The 20,139-nt window shown below is 37.2% G+C and overlaps 1 protein-coding gene across 1 annotated transcript; it reads right to left on the minus strand.

Moving 5' to 3' along the window:
- Positions 1–2,081: 2,081 nt before the first annotated feature.
- On the minus strand, positions 2,082–19,499 carry LOC134652744 (protein PFC0760c-like). Its single transcript, XM_063507906.1, has 12 exons — positions 19,109–19,499; positions 18,969–19,036; positions 18,465–18,574; positions 16,700–16,930; positions 16,169–16,283; positions 15,246–15,306; positions 14,862–14,985; positions 14,355–14,490; positions 4,919–5,071; positions 4,636–4,781; positions 3,416–4,107; positions 2,082–3,373 (listed from the first exon to the last, which is right to left on the minus strand). The coding sequence occupies exons 1-12, from the start codon at positions 19,209–19,211 to the stop codon at positions 2,082–2,084; spliced, it is 3,231 nt and encodes a 1,076-aa protein (XP_063363976.1). The 5' UTR covers positions 19,212–19,499.
- Between the last annotated feature and the right edge of the window lie 640 nt (positions 19,500–20,139).

Genomic DNA, 20,139 nt, shown 5'->3' on the forward strand with positions numbered 1-20,139 from the left:
ATTTAATCAGCTTTAGTTTACAATATACTTAATAGCTGACTGTCTGTAAAAAATATTGACACCTACTACAAAATATACCGATTGACCAGTACAAATGTTACAAAAATCTTTAAAGCCACTATTATATTGTCAACTTTAGAAAGCAGTTTTTTTGATATACTCGTATAAATGCAACTAATTTTAGTCAGCTTTTTGACGCAGTTTTTTTAATAAATATTATTTTATTTGAGTATTTTTTGTGCACATCTTATTTCTCGAAATTATATTTTATAGTACGAGCCGAATTACCTAATCTGAGTTAAGGGTCGTCCGTCCAGTGGCGGCCCCCATTGGATGGATTGTGTTTTCTAATAAACCAATCCATTCCAGTATATTATTGTTGTATGTAGTTCTACTGATTGATTACCCAACTTTGTACAATAAATTTTACGCCACGCAGTAGCTGTTTGGGGTTGTAAAAGTTAGCTTTATTACTAAGGCAATAAGTATTAAGTAGTAAGTATTACTATACTTTATCCTATGGACTAGCTAGAGCATAAAAAACAACTTTATGCAGCTCCCATTACACACAACATTGACAGTGACAAACTTAACGAGCGTGACGAACAACCGCGACTTAAGTGTAGCAGCCCTGGCCAACGTGCCAATCGCTTACGCTCCGTAGCGATCGAAACGCAACTGTCACTGTCACATTAATATAGAAGAGTGATAGAGAGACACCAAGCGATTCGATGGCTAAGCACAAGCGATTGTCACCTTGGCTGGTTTTGCCAGAAATGGATAAGTTGTGGGAAATATATATGTATACAGATATTTTACATTGTATTTATACGTATCTCGTGGTATTCAATTTTAAATTAGAATTAGAGAGAGACTATAAAAATTTGTATTTAAGCCCGCTGCTGCGGCAATTAGGGCTTGCAATTCGAATATTCGAATATTCGAATTTGTCGAATATTCGACCTGTTTTGATATTCGAATATTCGGCCGCTCAGGTTTCGAATATTCGAATATTTTTTATTACTATAAAAAAATCTATGTCATCCGCTGTAGTTACAGTTTCTGTGTGTTTTACGGGTATGAGGAACGGTAGGTACCCAAATACGAAGGAAATAATATTTTTACTGTATTCCTCTCGATAGACTTCGTGAATACAGTGAAACCTAACTCAATTTAAAAGAAAACGAAATTATAAAGTATGTTATTTTTACGGTGCGTAAGTTTTAAGTTAAAGGGTCATTCTGTTTATTCAGTACAAGCGTACGTTAAGCGAATTTTTGAAGTCTAAACCTTGCCACTTATCGCAATTCTCAAATTTAATCATACCAAACCTGCCCAACTTGGTAATCTAACCATGCACCTTTAGCTGACGAATAATCCACCCAGTACTCAAGTAACTTTTTCCCTTAAATATTCCAATATTATATAATTAGCCGACCATTAGGAATAATAACTTGCCAAAACAAACAAAAGTCAATAAAGATTCAAAATACAATGAAATTAAAGGCCTTTTTTACAGGCCTCTGAGTGATTACAAGTTAATTTAAATCGGAAAATAATTACCTACTAAAAAAAATATCTTACATACCTAGGTGTTTGGATGGTTAAAGATATATTATTTCACGCAACGACGCATTTATAATAAGTTTTATCTAGAAATATTAAATACGTCTAATTTTGGCGTTTTACTTGTTTTTATAAATGTGGGCATCTTATAAATAGTAGGATGATAAAATCTAGTTAACTATGTGGATTTCTGCCAAATATCCTTAGTTTTAGCAATATGTGAAAAAAGCTTTTAAATAAAACGATAATAAACCGATTTCTCGTTCCTTTTCTTATTTTTTATAATATTCGAATAATTATTCGAATATTCGAATACGTCGTCAGAAAAAGTCGAATATTCGAATATCTGAAAGTTTCGAATATTTGCAAGCCCTAGCGGCAATGAATGACGCGCGTCTCACACAACCCTGTCCGGGTTGTTGCATGCAGTGTAGCAATTCAAACTTGTGCATTTTTATTTACGGAATTTGACAAAATAAGACTATTGTAAAAAACATTACTTTATTGTAAGCATTTCAACGAATCTCATTTTCTGACATATGCAGATTTTGCTGTCGACGAGTGTTATGTACGTTGGATGGCAGAACAACCTTTTTATCCTCCGATGAGTCTTCGCCTTTCCCGTTATTTCCTTTATTGGTATCTACAACTTCAATTCTGGCAGCATGTTTATCATCGGTATGATCATTTTCATCGTGTTTTTGTGACTTATCTACCATGGAACGTCTCTCAATGTTATCATCACTAAAGAAATGTTCATCTAAAAAGGGCTTATCCTCCTCAGAGGCGAAAGCCGACATCTTTTTTTCACCTGTGTTGCCAGCGTTCTGTTCATCCTTGTTATTTCCACTATCGTTGTCTGCAATTTCTCCATTATTGTTTTCAACAGAACTAGCCTTCCCGCCCGAAATACCATCATCATTTTCTTCATTAATAGCATCGTCAGATACTTTCCATCCTCCATCGCCATTGACACTCTGAACGCCATTATTAGCAACGTCTCCCTGGGAATTTGTATTATCGTCGGAAAAAAAATCCTTTTCTAAATTATCATCAGAAAAGAAGTTCTCCTCTATGTGGTCACCAGACAAGAAATCTTTTTGTATATGGTCATCAGACAAGAAATCTTTTTGTATATGTTCGTCAGACAAGAAATCCTTCTTTATATTATCATCATCAAAGGTCCCGTCAACAGCGACATCATCGTTTATTTGTTTTCCGTCATCGTCCTTATCTACTTTTTGGTAACTACCTTCCACATCCTCCACTGCACCGTCTTCATCATCTCCCACTGCATCTTTGTCCTCATCTTCAACTGCACCTTGGGCTCCATCTTCAACTGCTTCATCAAGTGGAGCTTTATTGTTTTCTGCTGTCATGTCGGAGATAAAATCTTCCTTCATATTGTCATCACTGAAAAAATCTTTATCAATAAAGTCGTCAGAGAAGAAACCATTTCCTTTGACACTTTTGAGTTGACTACCATCCAAGACTTGTTTATTGAATCCATCGTGTGGAATCACCGACTCCTCTTCATCAATAGCATCATCTGATACCGGCCATCCTCCATCTCCATCGACACTCTGAAGAACATTGCCTCCAATTGTTTCATCGTCGACGCCCATATTTGTTTCCTTAGAAACGTCCTCATTTACTCCATCACCTGAAATACTCTTTCCGTCATCGTCAGCCATATCTTCTTTGTCACTCTTTAATTTATCTTTGCTGCCCGCTTTTCCATCATTATCATCACTCTTAAATGTTGCAATGTTACCTTCGCTGTCCGCTACTGCGTCATCGTCTACACCTTCATCGACTTTGCTGTCCGCTACTGCATCATCATCTACACCAACATCGGCATCTGCAGTTGTATCTACGTCGCCTTCATCATCATCGTTTACACCTCCATCATCTCCTTTTTCTTTCAAAACTTCCGCTTTTTCTGCAGCACTGACAGTCATAAGTTTGCCGTCTTCGTCATCCACTCCTTCATTATCAACTATTTCCGATTTAACATCAACATTCCCACTCGGTTCTCCACCACCCAATACTTCATCGCCTACACCTACGTCTCCAACATTATCTTTTTTGCCATCAGTTTCAAATTCCGACAAGAAGTCTTTTTGAACATTATCATCACTGAAGAAATTTTTGTCAAGAGCATCGTCAGAAAAGAACTCATTATCCGAGAAGAAATTCTCGTCAAGACCATCAGAGAAAAATTCATTATTATCATTCAATTGCTTTTCTTTAGCAGTGTTATCCGCATAATCGTCATTGTCATCTACACTTCCATTTTCATCCCTTCCCTCTTCATCATTACCAGCAACATCACCACCATCACTACCATTATTACCATCACCATCGTTGTTGTCATCGTCGTCTTGCTTATTTCCATCGATGGGTGCACCTAATATACTTGTTAAGTGATTTATAATTTTTACTGGTATCTCGTTCAGAATATGACCATACACCAAAGATTGATATCCGTGCCTTTCTTTATATTGTGTTTCCCACGGGACAATTGAGAACTCCAAAGACCTTGAAGAGGAACCAAAAAAGAAAACATTAGAAATAACTTAAATAGCCACAATCTAATGCATATATCTCAAATATGTCTCAACTTTACTTCCGTTTGTTATTAAGGACATGACATAGGTAACACTGAAAGCTTCTGAAATGTATCACTTATAAAAAGAAAGAGAAGTGATTGTGATTTGTTATTTTTTTAAATATTGACACATGGAAAATTGCATACACAGGCGTTGCCATAGTTTTAATGTAGTTGTGATCATAGGCTCACTGTCATAATTATAAAATAAGAACCATGTGCTTTTTATAATGCTTCCACTGTATAGGAAAAAAAATACGTAAGTAGGTACGCGTTTTCAAATATCATCATGTTAAGCGACGAAAAAATTATTGCCTAAATAATACGGTTTCCAATTTTCTAAAAACTTTCAGTGGTATCCTTGTAGGTTAAAATCGATATTGATGTTACTTATCGTTACAAATATATACTTATATCTTTTTTTTTCACATCTGAACTAACTAAACTTAAATCTGTACCTCCAACCCGTCAGAAGAATATCTCGTAACTTCGTCTGTCCTTCCTGTATGTCGATAATAATGTTCACTGTGATGTCCGTCAGCTCGGCAGCAAAATCATACGTTATACTTCCTTTGCCATCGTCATGGGTAATTTTACCACGTATCTAAAAAAATCACACTACATTAAAAGTACTCCACTAAATTATGAATCCGATTGAAAAAGAAAAGGCGCCGTGCTAAACTCGGGGGCACGATTAACGTATTTATTTTCTACAATTAATAACTATTTTCTCTTGCATACCTGTATGGAACTGAAGATAACTGCATCAGCCGCGGTATTAGTCGCCGTGCCGTCGTTATAAGGCCCTCCAGAGCGCGCCACGTAAGCTGTGTCAAGTCCGTACAGCATCAGGTCCCTAAGAGCCATGTGGCACTGCCATCTTGTCTTGTCTGTCTACAACAGTCATTAAACAAGGACATTCAGTATGGTGTGGTCTACTGCTTTGTTTAAGATATACAAAGAAAAAGCCTGTTGACAAACAACAAGTGGCTATATAGTATTTTAACCCATGTTGGACCCTTGACCCCAATCGGCATCAAGCGTCGGTAAACAACTTTTACGAGTTACGATGTACTACGCAACGTAGAATTAAGGTTGAAAGCACACCAAAAACCACCGCCGCCTCAACCCGATCAAGGTATACTTTGTTAGGAAACTTCATACTGCAACACACAATTATCGGCATCGGAATAGCATCGCCTAGCCTCGCCACGAGCTAACTGGTGCACTGACAACTCACAGTAACCACCCTTCCAAGTGGTTGCCCTAGGAGCTTGAGGCCTGAGGTATTCCCCTAGTCGCCGCTGTCACACAGGAACGTAAACGCGCTCTAGCCCAGACACAATCGCGATGTGAACCAGCCGTAAGCTGTAAGCTCTCCGAGGTGTCGAGTCGAGTCGCTTCCATTCCATGCTTACGTATGTTTGACGACTTAATGGATGACGGCAAGCGGATGAGTTGGGGCGGCGCTGGTCTGTGGGCTTAGCACGGTAGCAGTTATCACGCAATATGGTATAAAATATGTGAATAAAACGTTAGTTACCGACGATTATATCATGCATACTATGGTAGCAGACGATATATGGAGTTATCCACATTTGACAGCGGTAGATGACAGAAGACAATTTGCATAACATGGGGGTTGGATAATTTGACATATTATCCCATTTTGACAGTTCAACTTAGTTAATTTTATCTAAGTGCTTCTTAGGTGACGATAAGCCTTGTCGTGAAAGCAAAACTAGTGAATAAACCTATTACAAATACAAATTACAGGTAAATATCCGTTTTTCTATGATTATATTGAGAGTTATTAGTTACAATGTTCCGCTTTATATAATATAGTCAATATTTTATTTGCAGGGAAGTCAAATTTTATTATTCCTACTCGCGGCTGCTGTTGAAGAAACAAAGCGTCGAAAAATCTCGTGCATAGCTTTAAGAAACGCTTGCAACCCGTTTGATATGCCAGACGAAGAGTTTCGGCATATTTACAGAGTGTAAGGAGTGTGCAGTGCATTTATGTGCCGAACTTAACGCAGAGTCTCAAAACGGTGATGGATTACCAAAACACCTTAAAGGTAAAGCTTAATAAAATTGTAGTGTTTCTTTAAAGTTAATATGTATTCCATGTAAGACAGGCGTCTCAATGACAATGCTACTAAACTCTTAAATACTATCTCATATTATAATTGTAAAAATTAGTATGTTAAGATATTCTGTTGCACAATCTTATACTTACTAACAGAGGTTACTTATTTAAGCCACTTTTTACCTCAACATTCATATCCTAACCTAAAGGGGAAAGTCTACTTACCTAGGTACAAATATTACATCTATGTTCTTATTTGTTTTAGGTTTTAACAGTATTAGCTGTAATACTGGTAGCTGATGGCAACTACCAACGCGGGACTAGTCAAGATGATGGCTTGTCCATTGGCCAGACTACTGTAAGTCAATACCTTTCTCGAGCAACTTGCACACAGAAGGTAAGTTCTCTTGAGCACTGAATTAAGTACTTACTAGACATAAAAAACTGTGACGTTCCACTAGGCGTGTCTTAGTAACTTTTTTGAATAAGTATGAGTGTGGCTGTATTGTGCAATGAGATAGGTAACTATTGTTTGATAGTTATGTTAAGTAGTTACTGGGTCTAGGATACATACTGTTATTCTTCATATTCAATTATTCATTATGTGAAAAAAACTGACAATCACAATATAAATTCCTGAAAATCTACCATGTGTAATTTTAAGTGAAATTGTATATTGTGAGATAAATAAATCATATCATATCATATCATAATCTGGGAATGCATTTAAGGTTTAACTAAGGTATCCAGTTCTAGTTCTAATGTGCTGCATTGTTGACAAACATACTTAGTCATATTTTTATTCAAAAAAAATAATACAGGCCTATTGCTTGATGACTAGCGGAATGCGCAGCAAGCAGCAACCTCGAGTCTAGGACAAAACTTAACTTTCATATTTTTGGTGTGCATCAGTAAGCGTTCATATTGCTCTTCACGAGACTCTAATGGATAATACATATATATAAAAACTAGCGGATAATATATATAAAAACCAATGGATATTATTCCCCGAAATGGTCGTTCCGTTCCCGTCGATTAGTTACTAGTAGCTATATTTTGGGTGCAAATAGCCTGCACTCATGTGAAAATATTTCATTCATAGCTGCCACATGAACCTGCTGTTACTTATTTCCTTATTTTTCTTCCAGAAAACTTCTCGTGGATACAGGGGGAAATTAAGGAAGGCGCTCCCCGAGGACTTCCTAAGCATCATGCACAAAACCGGCTGTTGTTAAGAGCCCATCAACCTGCACACTAGCGCCACTGCTAAGTAATCGTGATTATTTCAATTTAACGAAATATATTTAAAAAAGGGGGCCGCTACGCATTGTATCTTGTATTAAAGTACCTTTTGAATACTCGTACATCAAACTAGTTTCTATGTTGCTGGATTCGTCAATCTATGCGTCCAAGTTAAAACGGCCGTTTTTGTTTTGAGTTTATAGATTGACGAATTCAGCAACATAGAAACTAGTTTGATATATTCACAAGGTACTTTAATACAAGATACAGTACGTAGCGGCCCCCCTTTTTTAAATATCTTTCGTTAAATTGAAATAATCATGATTATTTAGCAGTGGCGCTAGTGTGCACGTTGATGGGCTCTTGAGAATGTGCGCGTGCGAGCCAGCTTAATAAATACTTATTTCGCCTATAACCAACTATGTTTTACTATCACACAAATACCTACCTAATCTATTTACCTATTTTTCTATGGTCAATCTTCATACAAAACAGCATTCCCCGCATGTAGGTGTCGCTTATTCTTATTTTTCATTTTAGCGTACAAAATCTGTCACTGTTACTACTTATAGCTTCTAAACGTATTTAATCCGACTTTCATATATATACACTATAGTATAATTAAAGCATTTTAAGCACGTTCTTATTTAAAGACGCATCTAGTTAGTCTGTGGCGGTCAAAAGGTTAAATAAGAATATTCCTAAATGCTCTATTATGCTATAAGTCTACCTACTTTAGTAACTATAACTACGGTCAGACAGAGTTTAATACTCTAATAATTAATGTTAAATTTTAAAAAACTATGTTAAATCCATTAACAACAATGTCAATATTCTCGCGGCGTTGGCACTGTTGTCAGTCTTCTATGTTTACTAGGTAAGTTAAGAGCCCGTCAACGTGCACACTAGCGCCACTGCTAAATAATCGTGATAATTTAAATTTAACGAAAGATTTTTTTAAAGGGGGCCGCTACGTATTGTATCTACATAGTATTAAAGTAACTTTTGAATACATCAAACTAGTTTTATGTTGCTGGATTCGCCGATCTATGAACTTAAAACAAAAACGGCCGTTTTAACTTTGGACGCATAGATTGAAGAATCCAGCAACATAAAAACTAGTTTGATGTATTCAAGAGGTACTTAAATGTGACGGAATCTATGAAAAGGGACCTTATTGTCGATGGCGCTTACGTCATTATTAAAGATGCTCCGATATAAATATAATGCCGCGCGATGTAAGCGCCATCGACAATAAGGTCCCTTTTCATAGATAATGCCCCAAATACAAAATACAGTACGTAGCGGCCCCCTTTTTTAAATACCTGACGTTAATTTGAAATAATCACGATTATTTAGCAGTGGCGCTAGTGTGCACGTTGATGGGCTCTTAACAATATCGGCTCTGTGCTGCTGGAGAGAATATTATAAATGGGTAAATAACACAACTATTGCCAAAAAGATAAACCAAGTTTATTTTCACATTAAATTTTGGTATACAAACAAATCATTAATTGTCGTCCCCGGTGCGAAAGTGCCCATGATGCTAGCAACTTTTCAACGCTGGATTACTATGGGCAGCTTTTGCACCAGGAACGGCTCGGAGCGAGGGCCGTAATGTATAGGTATACATAGTAATGACCTGAAAAGGGAAAAAGTGTTTTGGTCTCAGACACACTCAGAGTACTCAGACAACGATATAACCGGAGAGTTAGCCACGGAAATAGGTACTTATGCAATTTATAGAGCAACGTAATCCCTCTAGTTAGTGTGCCATACTATCATTATTAATTAATCCGGTCGCCTGGCAGCAGTTCAGCGGTGGGTGTGAGAGTGGTTGGGCAACAACGGAGTTGTAAAATCAATTGAAGGTGTGCAATTTATAGAGCTCTGTGTTTGGTGTGATATTATAGCTAATTATGTATTTAATTCAAATATAACAATGCCAGGCGTTTTTGCTTTACGTATATAATCCACTCGTACTTTTCGCAATCGTACTTTTTGTACTCTGTCACAGAATAAATAATAGTACTACTCTGTTCGATTACGCCTAGGTATGTGTTAAGAAAAAGTAGAAGACATATACAACTATGCGTGAAGCAATTGTGAGTCAGGTGGAATTTGCTCATGGTCTTCCTGCAGGCGCTCAAGTGGTTTGTGTACTTTCATCACCTGACACTACTATTCCCCCAAATAAAACGCCTGGCATTGTTATATTTGAATTAAATATATAATTAGCTATGATATCATTTTACAACCCCTTTGTTGCCCATCCACTCACACACCCACCGCTGAACTGCTGCCATGCTGGATTAATTAATAATGATAGTATGGCCCACTAACTAGAGGGATTTCGTTGCTCTATAAATTGCATAAGTACCTATTTCCGTGGCTAGCTCTTAGACTAATATATATAATATACAAATACTTAAATACATAGAAAACATCCATGACTCGGGAACAAATATCTGTGCTCATCACACAAATTAATGCCCTTACCGGGATTCGAACCAGGACCGCGGCTTCACAGGCAGGGTGACTACCCATTAGACCAGACCGGTCGTCAAAACATATATATGTACTTACATAAGAGAATTTGGGACGTTAGCCGCGTACCCTGCCTCGTTTCCAGCCTTGGCCACCGGTGGACTTGATCACTTTATCTTTAGTGTATGACATATATTTCAATTTATAAGAACTGAAACAAACTACTAATGATGTCGCGGGGTAAACTATAAAAATACTAACGCGTTGGCCACATTGCGCGACTGGCTCCGGCTAAGGCAGGGAAGGCTAGATGGGAACGAAAGGTCCGATCGCTGTGTCTCGCTACAACCTATGGTTGTCGCCTTAGCCGAAGCCAGTCGAGCAATGTCATGGCCAAGCCGTAAGGCTAAAGGCTTCGTCACACAGGCGCGTTTTCCGGGCGGGGCGTTAGCGGGGCGCGCCGCTTTTACATATAAAACGCTCACGCCCCGCCCGGGAAACGCGCCTGTGTGACGGAAACTTAAGCGTATGCTGAGACGCAGGCGACGTAGGTCACGCAGCGCAGCACAGAGCGATTTTTGTAAAGTATAGAACGTCCTTTAGGTACGCACACTCCAGAGTAAGGACGTTCCATACTTTACAAAATCTGCTCTGTGCTGCGCTGCATGAACTGCGTCGCCTGCGTCTCATAATACGCTTAGCCTAGTGGCATTATTCATAAAAGTGTTACTGCCCTGAATTAGCTATGAATCGTTTGTCTTTATCTGTCATTTTGACTTAGATAAAGATAAGATAAAAGATAGTTTATTCAAGTAGGCATAATTACAATGCGCTTATGAACGTCAAATAAAGCTAGGTAGACCGGCTCCCTTATGTATTTGAAAGAAAGGGATAAAAAATTATTTAACTAAATCAGGTCCGTAAAGTTTTATGAATAAGGTGGTAAGTACATATCTTGTCAAATAAAAATGATATTTTTGATAAAAGTTTTTATTGCCGACTATAAAGGCCCCTGTACACAATGGGCCATCGCCGGCCAAACCAAGGGACGCAGCCATGCGGTAGAATGAGATAGCAATATCACTTGCTCCCTCTAACGCATAAATGCGTCCCCCAGAATGGCGCATTGTGTACTGGGGCCTTAACAGGCAATTAATACCTACTCATAAAAACAATTTCTAAGAAACCCAAACACAAATTAGGTTGCTTTATATATATCAAAGAGTTTCTTTGCCCACATCCTGCGTCCATCATCAGATATTCGGTGGTACCATAATATTGCGTTATCAGTTATCACCCAACTTAAATAATGTATATTAAGTTTTAGCTCAATCGAATAAAGAGACGTGGGGTCTAATTTATCTTGTAATATGTACTTGATACATACATTGCAACTTAAAGGTTTGTTAGAAAAAACCTTTTAAATACCACTGTAATAGTTTCACCTACATATGCTTAACAAATAAACACTTTTACTATTGACTTCGAAATGCATGGACGTGCCTGCTGAGAAGTGTGTTCCAGGCAGAAAGTCAGAACTTTTTTTTGGCGCACTCTCTCGTTTTATAGCTAAATATTATGACTATCCCTTTTCTAAATAAGTCATTAAATAATTGAGGCTGCAGATTTTAGTTTATTTCTATCGTGTCCTCGATAACTTGAGTGTCCTCCAATATGTTATGACTGAAACAGAAACAAATAGATTAGATGAGGTCATGATTCTATAGTGGCGCAGGCTAGTACAGAGGTTCATTTGCAAATTATAAGAAATTAATGTCATTTTTAGAAAGCTGTCGTTTTTAAGTCAGGGGGATTTTATAGTTTCATTGGTCCGATTTCGTTTCGACTGAAAATAAATTAAATTTTGTTCCAGTAACTATTAATCCGTTATTTAAAGCATTTTTGTTATTATTATTTTATTAAAGAGTACCTATTATGTATTAAAGTGTAGTCTATGCCACCTGCGGCATAAAAACATACCAATGAACATCTTATTCAACAATATTTGTCTCAGTAGTTAAGCTTTTATGCTAGGGTAATACACGACACAAACATACCCACACACATACATACATACCTACATACATAGGCTGCTAAAATCATAATTCTTCCCATTGTCACGTATACAATCAAACCACTTAGGGTATTGCAAATGAAAACATTTAAAATAAGAGTACCTACTTAAATCTTTCAATTAAACTGCTGGCAATACACACTAGGCTATGCCTGCGCAGTTTAGCATGTACACTGTACAGTTCAACTGCACAGGTAAAGCCGGTTTGGAAACTGCAGTCGAATGCCTTTTTACCTGTGCAGTTAGACTGTACATAAAAATTAAATATTAATAATATTTTATCCTTATGTCTTAGATTCATGGCACAAAGTGTGGTGGTGTTTTTCTTTTGTCAATACACTTGAATTCTTACATACAAAACCAGCTTCTACAATATTCAGACAGGGTAAAAAAACAATTTTGAAAGTGAGGTCTACGGGTTCCAAAGTTTTTAATTGTTGTTACAATCATTATGACCTTTTTCTGCAGTGTGAAAAAAATGTCAATTGGTAGTTTAGTAGTGTATCTTTCAATGTTGTTAACTCTAGTTTACCAAAAACAAGTATAACAAACTAGAACTTTCTAGTTAGGTAATTAATCTACAGTTGGATCAACTTTTACAACATCCATTGTTGCCATGACAACTTCATGCAATTATAGTAGTCATAGAACAGTTTTTAACAAACTTTTGTCACTTAGTAGAACATAGTCATAGTAGAAGATCAGTGTCAATAGTTTTAAATGGCACAATAAACTCTTCATGATTTTAGTTTAAGAAAGGTGTACTTACATCTCCAATCCTTGATTCTTCTGGATCCATTTTAGACAAGCCAGTTCTCCCGGTAATTGGTTGAGTTACCGCTCACTGCTAGCGGAGCCTGGGTTGCTGCCACATTGATTTTTCTAACTTTGCAGCTCAATTAACGACAAGTCTGACAATAAAAATAGAATTTATAGATAATTGACACATTTAACAGCTAAATTGTATTCAGTGATGATTTGATGACCCTACCTGCAATGGTAGTTAGAAACTGGATTTGGGCTAATATCAACAAGATAAACAACAAACATTAACACATTAACTGCCAGCGACTCACTAGGGGAGTTCACTGTTCGTAGGCGCTTTTTGCTACATACGGTTTTTCCCGTGTTATCGGCTACACTCGTAGCGCGTAGCTCGCGCTGGCACTGAATGTTTTAAGTAATGCTAAGTTATGGATGTTTCTTGTGTCCATACTACAAACTTTGCTTAGTTTGAGATGAGGTTGATCTGTATTAATTATTAGCATAGTACTTACCGACTTCCATGCCTGCTGCCACTGATGCCACTGATCTGTACGGATCGTGCTCTCATAGAACTTGTATGCAGCACTGCACTTATCTCTGGCTTCCGAGAGGCTCATGGTCCTCCCTGTACTCCCTGTAGGCGAACAGGGGATGCTGAGTTATATATTTTGCTAGCATTTTCTTCTGCGTCAAAGAATCGACTGAAAAACATATTCATGACAAAATCAGTTATGATCAAACGAATTATAACTTTTTCTGTAAATAAATTATTGGTTTTTAGAGAAACTTACATTATGCGTGGCATTTTCTTTAGATTTCACAGTAAATCAGTATTTTTCTTCAACTTGGTTTGTATTCTGATATTTTCACTGATCACGCGCGTACGCGATGCTTGTCAATGTCAAATTATTGTCAATTGACTCAATTGTCAAACACGATTATCCGTGCATGTTATAATGTAGGTCAATTTGTATAAAGCTGTCACTCATTTAAACACTTTTCAATTTGGAAGTGTAGTAATAAAATTGACTATTCATGTTCAAACTATGTCCGACACACGTCCGACATATGAATAAGGGCAGCCATTGAATAGATTTTTCATAAGCTCTACGCATAGACAGTCGTGGTCACTATCGTATGATAGTCGATAACTTTATTCAATATCGACGTGGTAGGCTTATCGTAGCTCGGGGCCATGCTCAGCGATATGACAAATTTACCAATAACGTTAGAAGACAACGTATCATACCACGTGCAATATGATACGCCCGTGCTAAGCCCGCTGGTGTCAAGCTTATTGATGTACCCCAACTTTATTTCTCGAATAGCCATCATTTACAGTGGTACAGTCTACCACGTTTTATTGGAATGGTTATTTTCGCATTGGGCTAATACCTAGTCAAAATAGCTATTATCTATAACACAATAAAAAATAATATTAAGTGTAAAACTTATTTCAATATATAGTAAATGTTAAAGTAAGTTTTTTTAAATTAGAATTTAAAATGAATTGGTACTTCTGTGTTCATGAGAATTTCGTAATTCGTCAGGCTGACGTGTCCTTTGTTCGCTTTCAACGTCTTCTGATTTACTTGTGCAACATAGTCCGTCATAAACTCAGCGTAGCTTTTAAACAATTGGTGTTGACTATTTCTACAAGATAATAACAGTTTATATATTATTTTATAGTTCATCATTTGAAATATTCATTTCTTTTTAAATCTGTTCAACATATTCAAGCCAGCGCAAGATAGGTACGCGTTACGAAACACGAGAAAACCGTACACAGCGGAAAGCGCCTACAAACCGAGAATCTGCATATCGGTCGCTGACAAATATATGAATATGTTGAGCTTTATTCACTGACTTGAGTAGGCTGAGGAAAATCTCGAAAAATCTGCATCTATTGTGCGGATTCACCTTATACCTACTACTATTTTACCCTTGACCTCTGTGAGTGTGCAGGCCAGATAAATTATATAATAAAATAAAGGAGGTAACGGTAACGTATTTAAGGTACCTACCTGAAATTGGACTCTTGGCTTCCGAGCAAAACACTAGTGTTGATGTAACTATACATAGCTCCCTGCAGCTTTGTATGCAGTTCCTCGCGAATGGGCTTAGAAATTACAATTTCCAGCTTTTCCTCTGCCATGGAAATAGGTATATATTATTAGTTATTTTCATACAATATGTTTCCTACTACTTCGTTTCTCGATACAAAAATAAGTAGCTCCTCGTAGAAATCAATACTAGTGAAATTCCAACCTGCGAATGACCCGATACTTATTGTTTTTAAGAGAACTAAGGAGGTATTTGTTACTCAGAAAGTTAATATACAATAGAAGATAAAGAAGTGCATTCACTGACAGGACTTAATAGGACTTGAAAATACTTAGAAAACTCACTCGGCCCCTTAGGGAAATATGGCGCAATCACTGGCGGTGCTCCTGAGTTAGGTGTTGATATCTGTAACAATAATTATAACAATCATTTGATGTATTTTTCCGTCTCTTCTCTAATACAGATTGCTTATTTTAATAGTGTATAAGTTCAGCTATCTTATTCGTTCTACTATATACAGGGTGGCGCATTTAGATCGGTCAGTATGGGAAAATCTGAAACTATAAGACATACGACGATCTCTTCTTAGGAACCATGTCATCGATTTTAGTAACAAGAAAAACTGCATTCATACATTTACATTTTTTTTATGTAAAATGTATTGAAAAAAATGGTGGCCATTTCGAAAACATACTAAAATAAATTAAAGGATATGAAAACAATGCATTTTATTCATTTCAGACATCATGTTTCATAGTAACATTTACTGCTTAAGACCTACACAATCGATATCTAAATAGAAATAATTTTAGTTTTTTTTCAAAACGTCCGGGTTCGATTCCCGAGCTGAGTACACATTTTTTTTAAATGTATGAATGCAGTTTTTCTTGTTACTAAAATCGATGACATGGTTCCTAAGAAGAGATCGTCGTATGTCTTATAGTTTCAGATTTTCCCATACTGACCGATCTGAATGCGCCACCCTGTATATAAAACCACATACCCAATAGAGCGCGGTGCGCTCATTATTTCTTCCGTGTACCCAATAGTCTTTTCAATTGAATTGAATAGAATTGTCATTTGCAGATTTAAAAAGGAAAAACAGTCAGGGAATATTTTTTTGAATTATTTAAATATTATTTAACTATTGTTCAAAAATTTTAGGTCTTGGGATGAAACGAAGTAGACTTCATCACTTCATCACGGATCACACTCGTATTTAGCGAATTTAATGATAATATTGATAATACCGTTTCTGTATACCCACCTCAACCGTAAACTTGCAATTACTGAGCATGAACGAGCTGTGTCCCATGTTGACAGAGTCCCCGCTCAGGGTTGCTATCGAAACACCGGATAGCGAGCAGTCCTCGACTACTATTCTGTAAAATAATAGAACTAACATTCATTCCAAACCTAGACCAATGAACGCGTAAAAACCTCTTTAACCTCTGAAGATTCCTTGTTCTGAAGGCGCCCACAGATTACCAGTTCACCGGACGATATCAGCCTGTCAGTTATACGCAAAAGGTGACAGTTCCGAACAACTGACAGGCAGATATCGTCCGGCGAACTAGTAATCTGTGGACCCCGGCCCGTGCACGACAACAGCGCTACATAGCGGGCGCAACAAAAGGCAGATTTTGTCACAACTTTCAAAGGAGAAGCAAGTAAACATCATGATCATTTGAGCGTTGTAAGGTGCCATATGTTTTGTAGGAACTAGATTTCCAAACTTTAGTACTTGACAACTTCATCACAGCATAATTGTCAGTTCGAACATAGCTATCTTACTTACACCACTCTTCCTAAATTGTCGACCTGCTGTAAGCTGAAGGGTGAGAGCTCTTTCTGGTCGTCTGGACTGGCGTATATCACTGAGGAGGAGTTCCTTGCTACGTAGTAGGTCGTGTCAATAAACATGCGGTCTACTTTCGACTCCAACTTCACGTGGTTAGAGGGCAGGTCTATATTCAGCTTCGGTCCTATCAAAGCTGGCAGTTCTCTTAATACCATTTCAAAGAAATATCTGAAAGTGACGACAATTATACATATTACTCTTCTTTTAAGACTCAAAATAAAAATAAAAAACTTTGGTCAGTAAAGTTTGAAATTTTTGGTAAATTGAACCATGGACGAATATAACGAGAAGACTGACAGTGTCAATACTTGGTCAATACAAATTCGCATTCTTCCAATATTAAGCGCCGTCGGTTGAACGGAAGTTTGTTTGACAAGCGGTCTAAGAGTCGAAAAAAATGATAGAACTGAGACCTACAACAAAATAACTCAATTTCCGTTCAATAGATGGCGCTGCGGTACCTGAACCCGAAAGCAGAAGTAAGCGCTGAATAAAATGGTCGGAACTGAACTGTGACCTGCTGCGTTAGTGACACCATCAGGCAAAAAGCTGAATATTAGAGGAACGCGACTTTATATAGACGTTGTCATGCAGTCTTGTTTATTCGTCCATATTTGAACATCATTTATTTTACCTTTTATGAAAGCTTTAAACTCCATTAAAAGCCTGTTTGCCATTCCGAATATCCATACTCGACACATCCCTAATTCGTTTGCACCCACTTAATTCGTAAAGAATGCCATTTGGCTTTATGTTCAACATTTGCATATTATATTTCATTGTGCAACAAAGCGTATACATATAAATACACAGCGTTCGAATTGAACACGGTTCAGCGATCTAACTGGCACAGAATTTGCAATTTCTATCGATAACGTTGCGTAAGCAGGGTATGTGATTGCACTATTTACATGTAACATTGCGACGTTTTCTTTATTGCAAATTTTGCTTATTGCAAATTTAGTAAAAACTAAAAGCCGTTCCGCATCATGCGCCGTGAAGACCCTTAACCCTTTACTCTTTACACCATTGATGCATATCTCAGGACTGGCCTTACGGGCAATAAGAATGGGGCATGAATGGGACCAGTACAGCGGTGTGACACCGCTACCACGCCATTGGTTGATGAATTCGCATCACGCGCGCGATTGGTCGCAACTAGTTGCGTTAGACTGCACGATTGGCTCGAATTCGTGAGTGACACCTCGTCGGAAACACATCCTTATCGGAATGCTCGAAAGTTAATATTGGGCTGCGCGCGTCAATAGACGTCTTCGACGGTCAACAGGTTAATGAATTAAATTATTTTTAAAGAGTGGCTTTATAGATTGCATACCTCAGTGTCTACCTACTACAGCTATAAATTGTATTCTGTTCTGTAAAGCATGCAAACTAGACTGCGAAACATGGGAGCTCGAGTGGCAATGGATTTTGTCAAAGCCGTGACGTCATCACGTGCGTCGGTCGGTCCATAATTACTTGGCCAGCAATCCCTAGTACCCGGTCTCTAGTAATAACTTACAACAAACATTGAGCTTCCAACCGATGGAATACATTTTATAAACTGCATTTCAAACCTAAACGACGCTATCGATCTATCCAACCGGCGCCAAGATGGCTCTCTCCCAAACGTGATGTGCTCATACTTCGAAAAACAGTGTTGTGTTGTTAAATCGTTTTCTATAGTAAAGGGAATACTGACACCATCACCACGCCGTCTGTTAGATGGAAGCCTCCTGCAAGGAAGTGTGCATCGCGCCTATCTGGCTCGTAGATATTTAGAGCTTTGGTACCGAAGTTTTCCTGCAGACTCTGAAATTATCATAAATTAGATAATAAATTGTGCTTTCTTATAATACAATAATGTAAAAGGTGTCTTTAAGTCCATAAATTATTATCATGAAATTATTTTAAGTTCGAATTTAGACATATTTAGATTTATACTCAAACAAATCCCAACCCTTCAGTAGAAAAAGTCCAAAATTGTGTGTGTACACGGGCAAACATACTTTTCCTAATTAATTGTGTGTTACTTTTATTATGTGTTTTTGAACAATAAAAAGTAGGTACTTAGGTATACTACTACTACTTAAAGAGGTCTCTTCCATACGACTAAGAACCTATTTACAACATTGAACAGGTAGTGCCAATATAGGTACATACATTATATACCTATACATAATACCGAGTATATGTAGTTACCTACCGATGCGATTTCGTTTTCGAAAGCAGGCCTGTATTTCTTCCATTCCTTTTCAAACTGTGTATGTAAGTCTGGAAATTAATGTTATGTTAATTAAAATCCGACATGTACGACTGAAATTGGATATTTTCTAATAAACTCACCACTATCGTAGTAATTTCGTAGTGCATCATATATATTCGAACATTCGATATCCTGTATTATATAAAATGCTATTACTGAAAGCAAATATAGAAATTTGATCATCTTTCAAAAAAATACTATACCGGCATAACTTAAAATATCCTGAAAATCAGTATCAATCTAAGCATTCGAAAGAACGCAATTTTAAATTAAATTGACTTGAAAATCTTTACGACCGAAATATTCGATAAGAATAAAATAACCAATATAAGATTTCCGATTTAACCAAAGAAACGTTATGCTCAAACAAGTTATGAATAACAATAAGCCAAAATTATTCATTTTATTTTGTATTTTATACCTTACACAATTATCTCAATGTAAGGTCGCGCACAGGCGAAATTATGATTTGAGTAACGGTAAGTCGCTTTAACGTATTTTTTTTGTGTTTTATTTATTTATCAGACAATGACATTAATTTGTCCTTTAGTAGGGTAAGTGTGATAAACGGGACCCTATTTACTGTCTCAAATGTCTATTCGTCCTTCGGAGGACTCTATCTCAAGAAACGTGACGTAGAAAAATTATACCTAATAATAGAGATAGTCATGATCCATAGGTAAATAGTAACATTTACACTGAATATATAAAAAGTATAATAATAAATAAGGTTTAATAGCGAAGAGTCTCGATCAACATCTTGAGAGACTCTCGCTAGGTGGTTGGATCAAGGGCCAGATGCAGAATGCAGAAGGCGGTGATCTTGGACACGGCACGGATAGTCCGCCGGTTCCTGTCTCTGCAGCCCTGACCACCGGCAGCTTGGGCCTTGCCCCGCTGCTGGCGGCACCCTAGGTTAGGTTTTTTATAATGTGTTTATATGTATTTTGTATTGTTTTTGTAAGTGTTTTTGTATTTTATTTTTATATCCATATTATAAAATAACCTAACCTAAGATCAAAAATAAATAAAGTGAATAATAATAAGAACTGTCAAGCGTAAGTTGGTTTTAACCTTTTAACCTCTTGTCTGTGTGCGATAAGGATCCTGA

The sequence above is a fragment of the Cydia amplana genome, chromosome 12, assembly GCF_948474715.1.
Source record: "Cydia amplana chromosome 12, ilCydAmpl1.1, whole genome shotgun sequence".
NCBI lineage: Eukaryota > Metazoa > Arthropoda > Insecta > Lepidoptera > Tortricidae > Cydia > Cydia amplana.

What these genes read in the sequence shown, in the direction of transcription:
- LOC134652744 (XM_063507906.1), bottom strand. Translation starts at nt 19,211, where the DNA reads ATGATCAAATTTCTATATTTGCTTTCAGTAATAGCATTTTATATAATA. An exon ending in AGCCAAGAGTCCAATTTCAG is followed by an intron (nt 14,491 to 14,861) that starts GTAGGTACCTTA and finishes ATTATCTTGTAG; the next exon opens with AAATAGTCAACACCAATTGT. An exon ending in ATTCTTCTGACGGGTTGGAG is followed by an intron (nt 4,108 to 4,635) that starts GTACAGATTTAA and finishes TTCCTCTTCAAG; the next exon opens with GTCTTTGGAGTTCTCAATTG.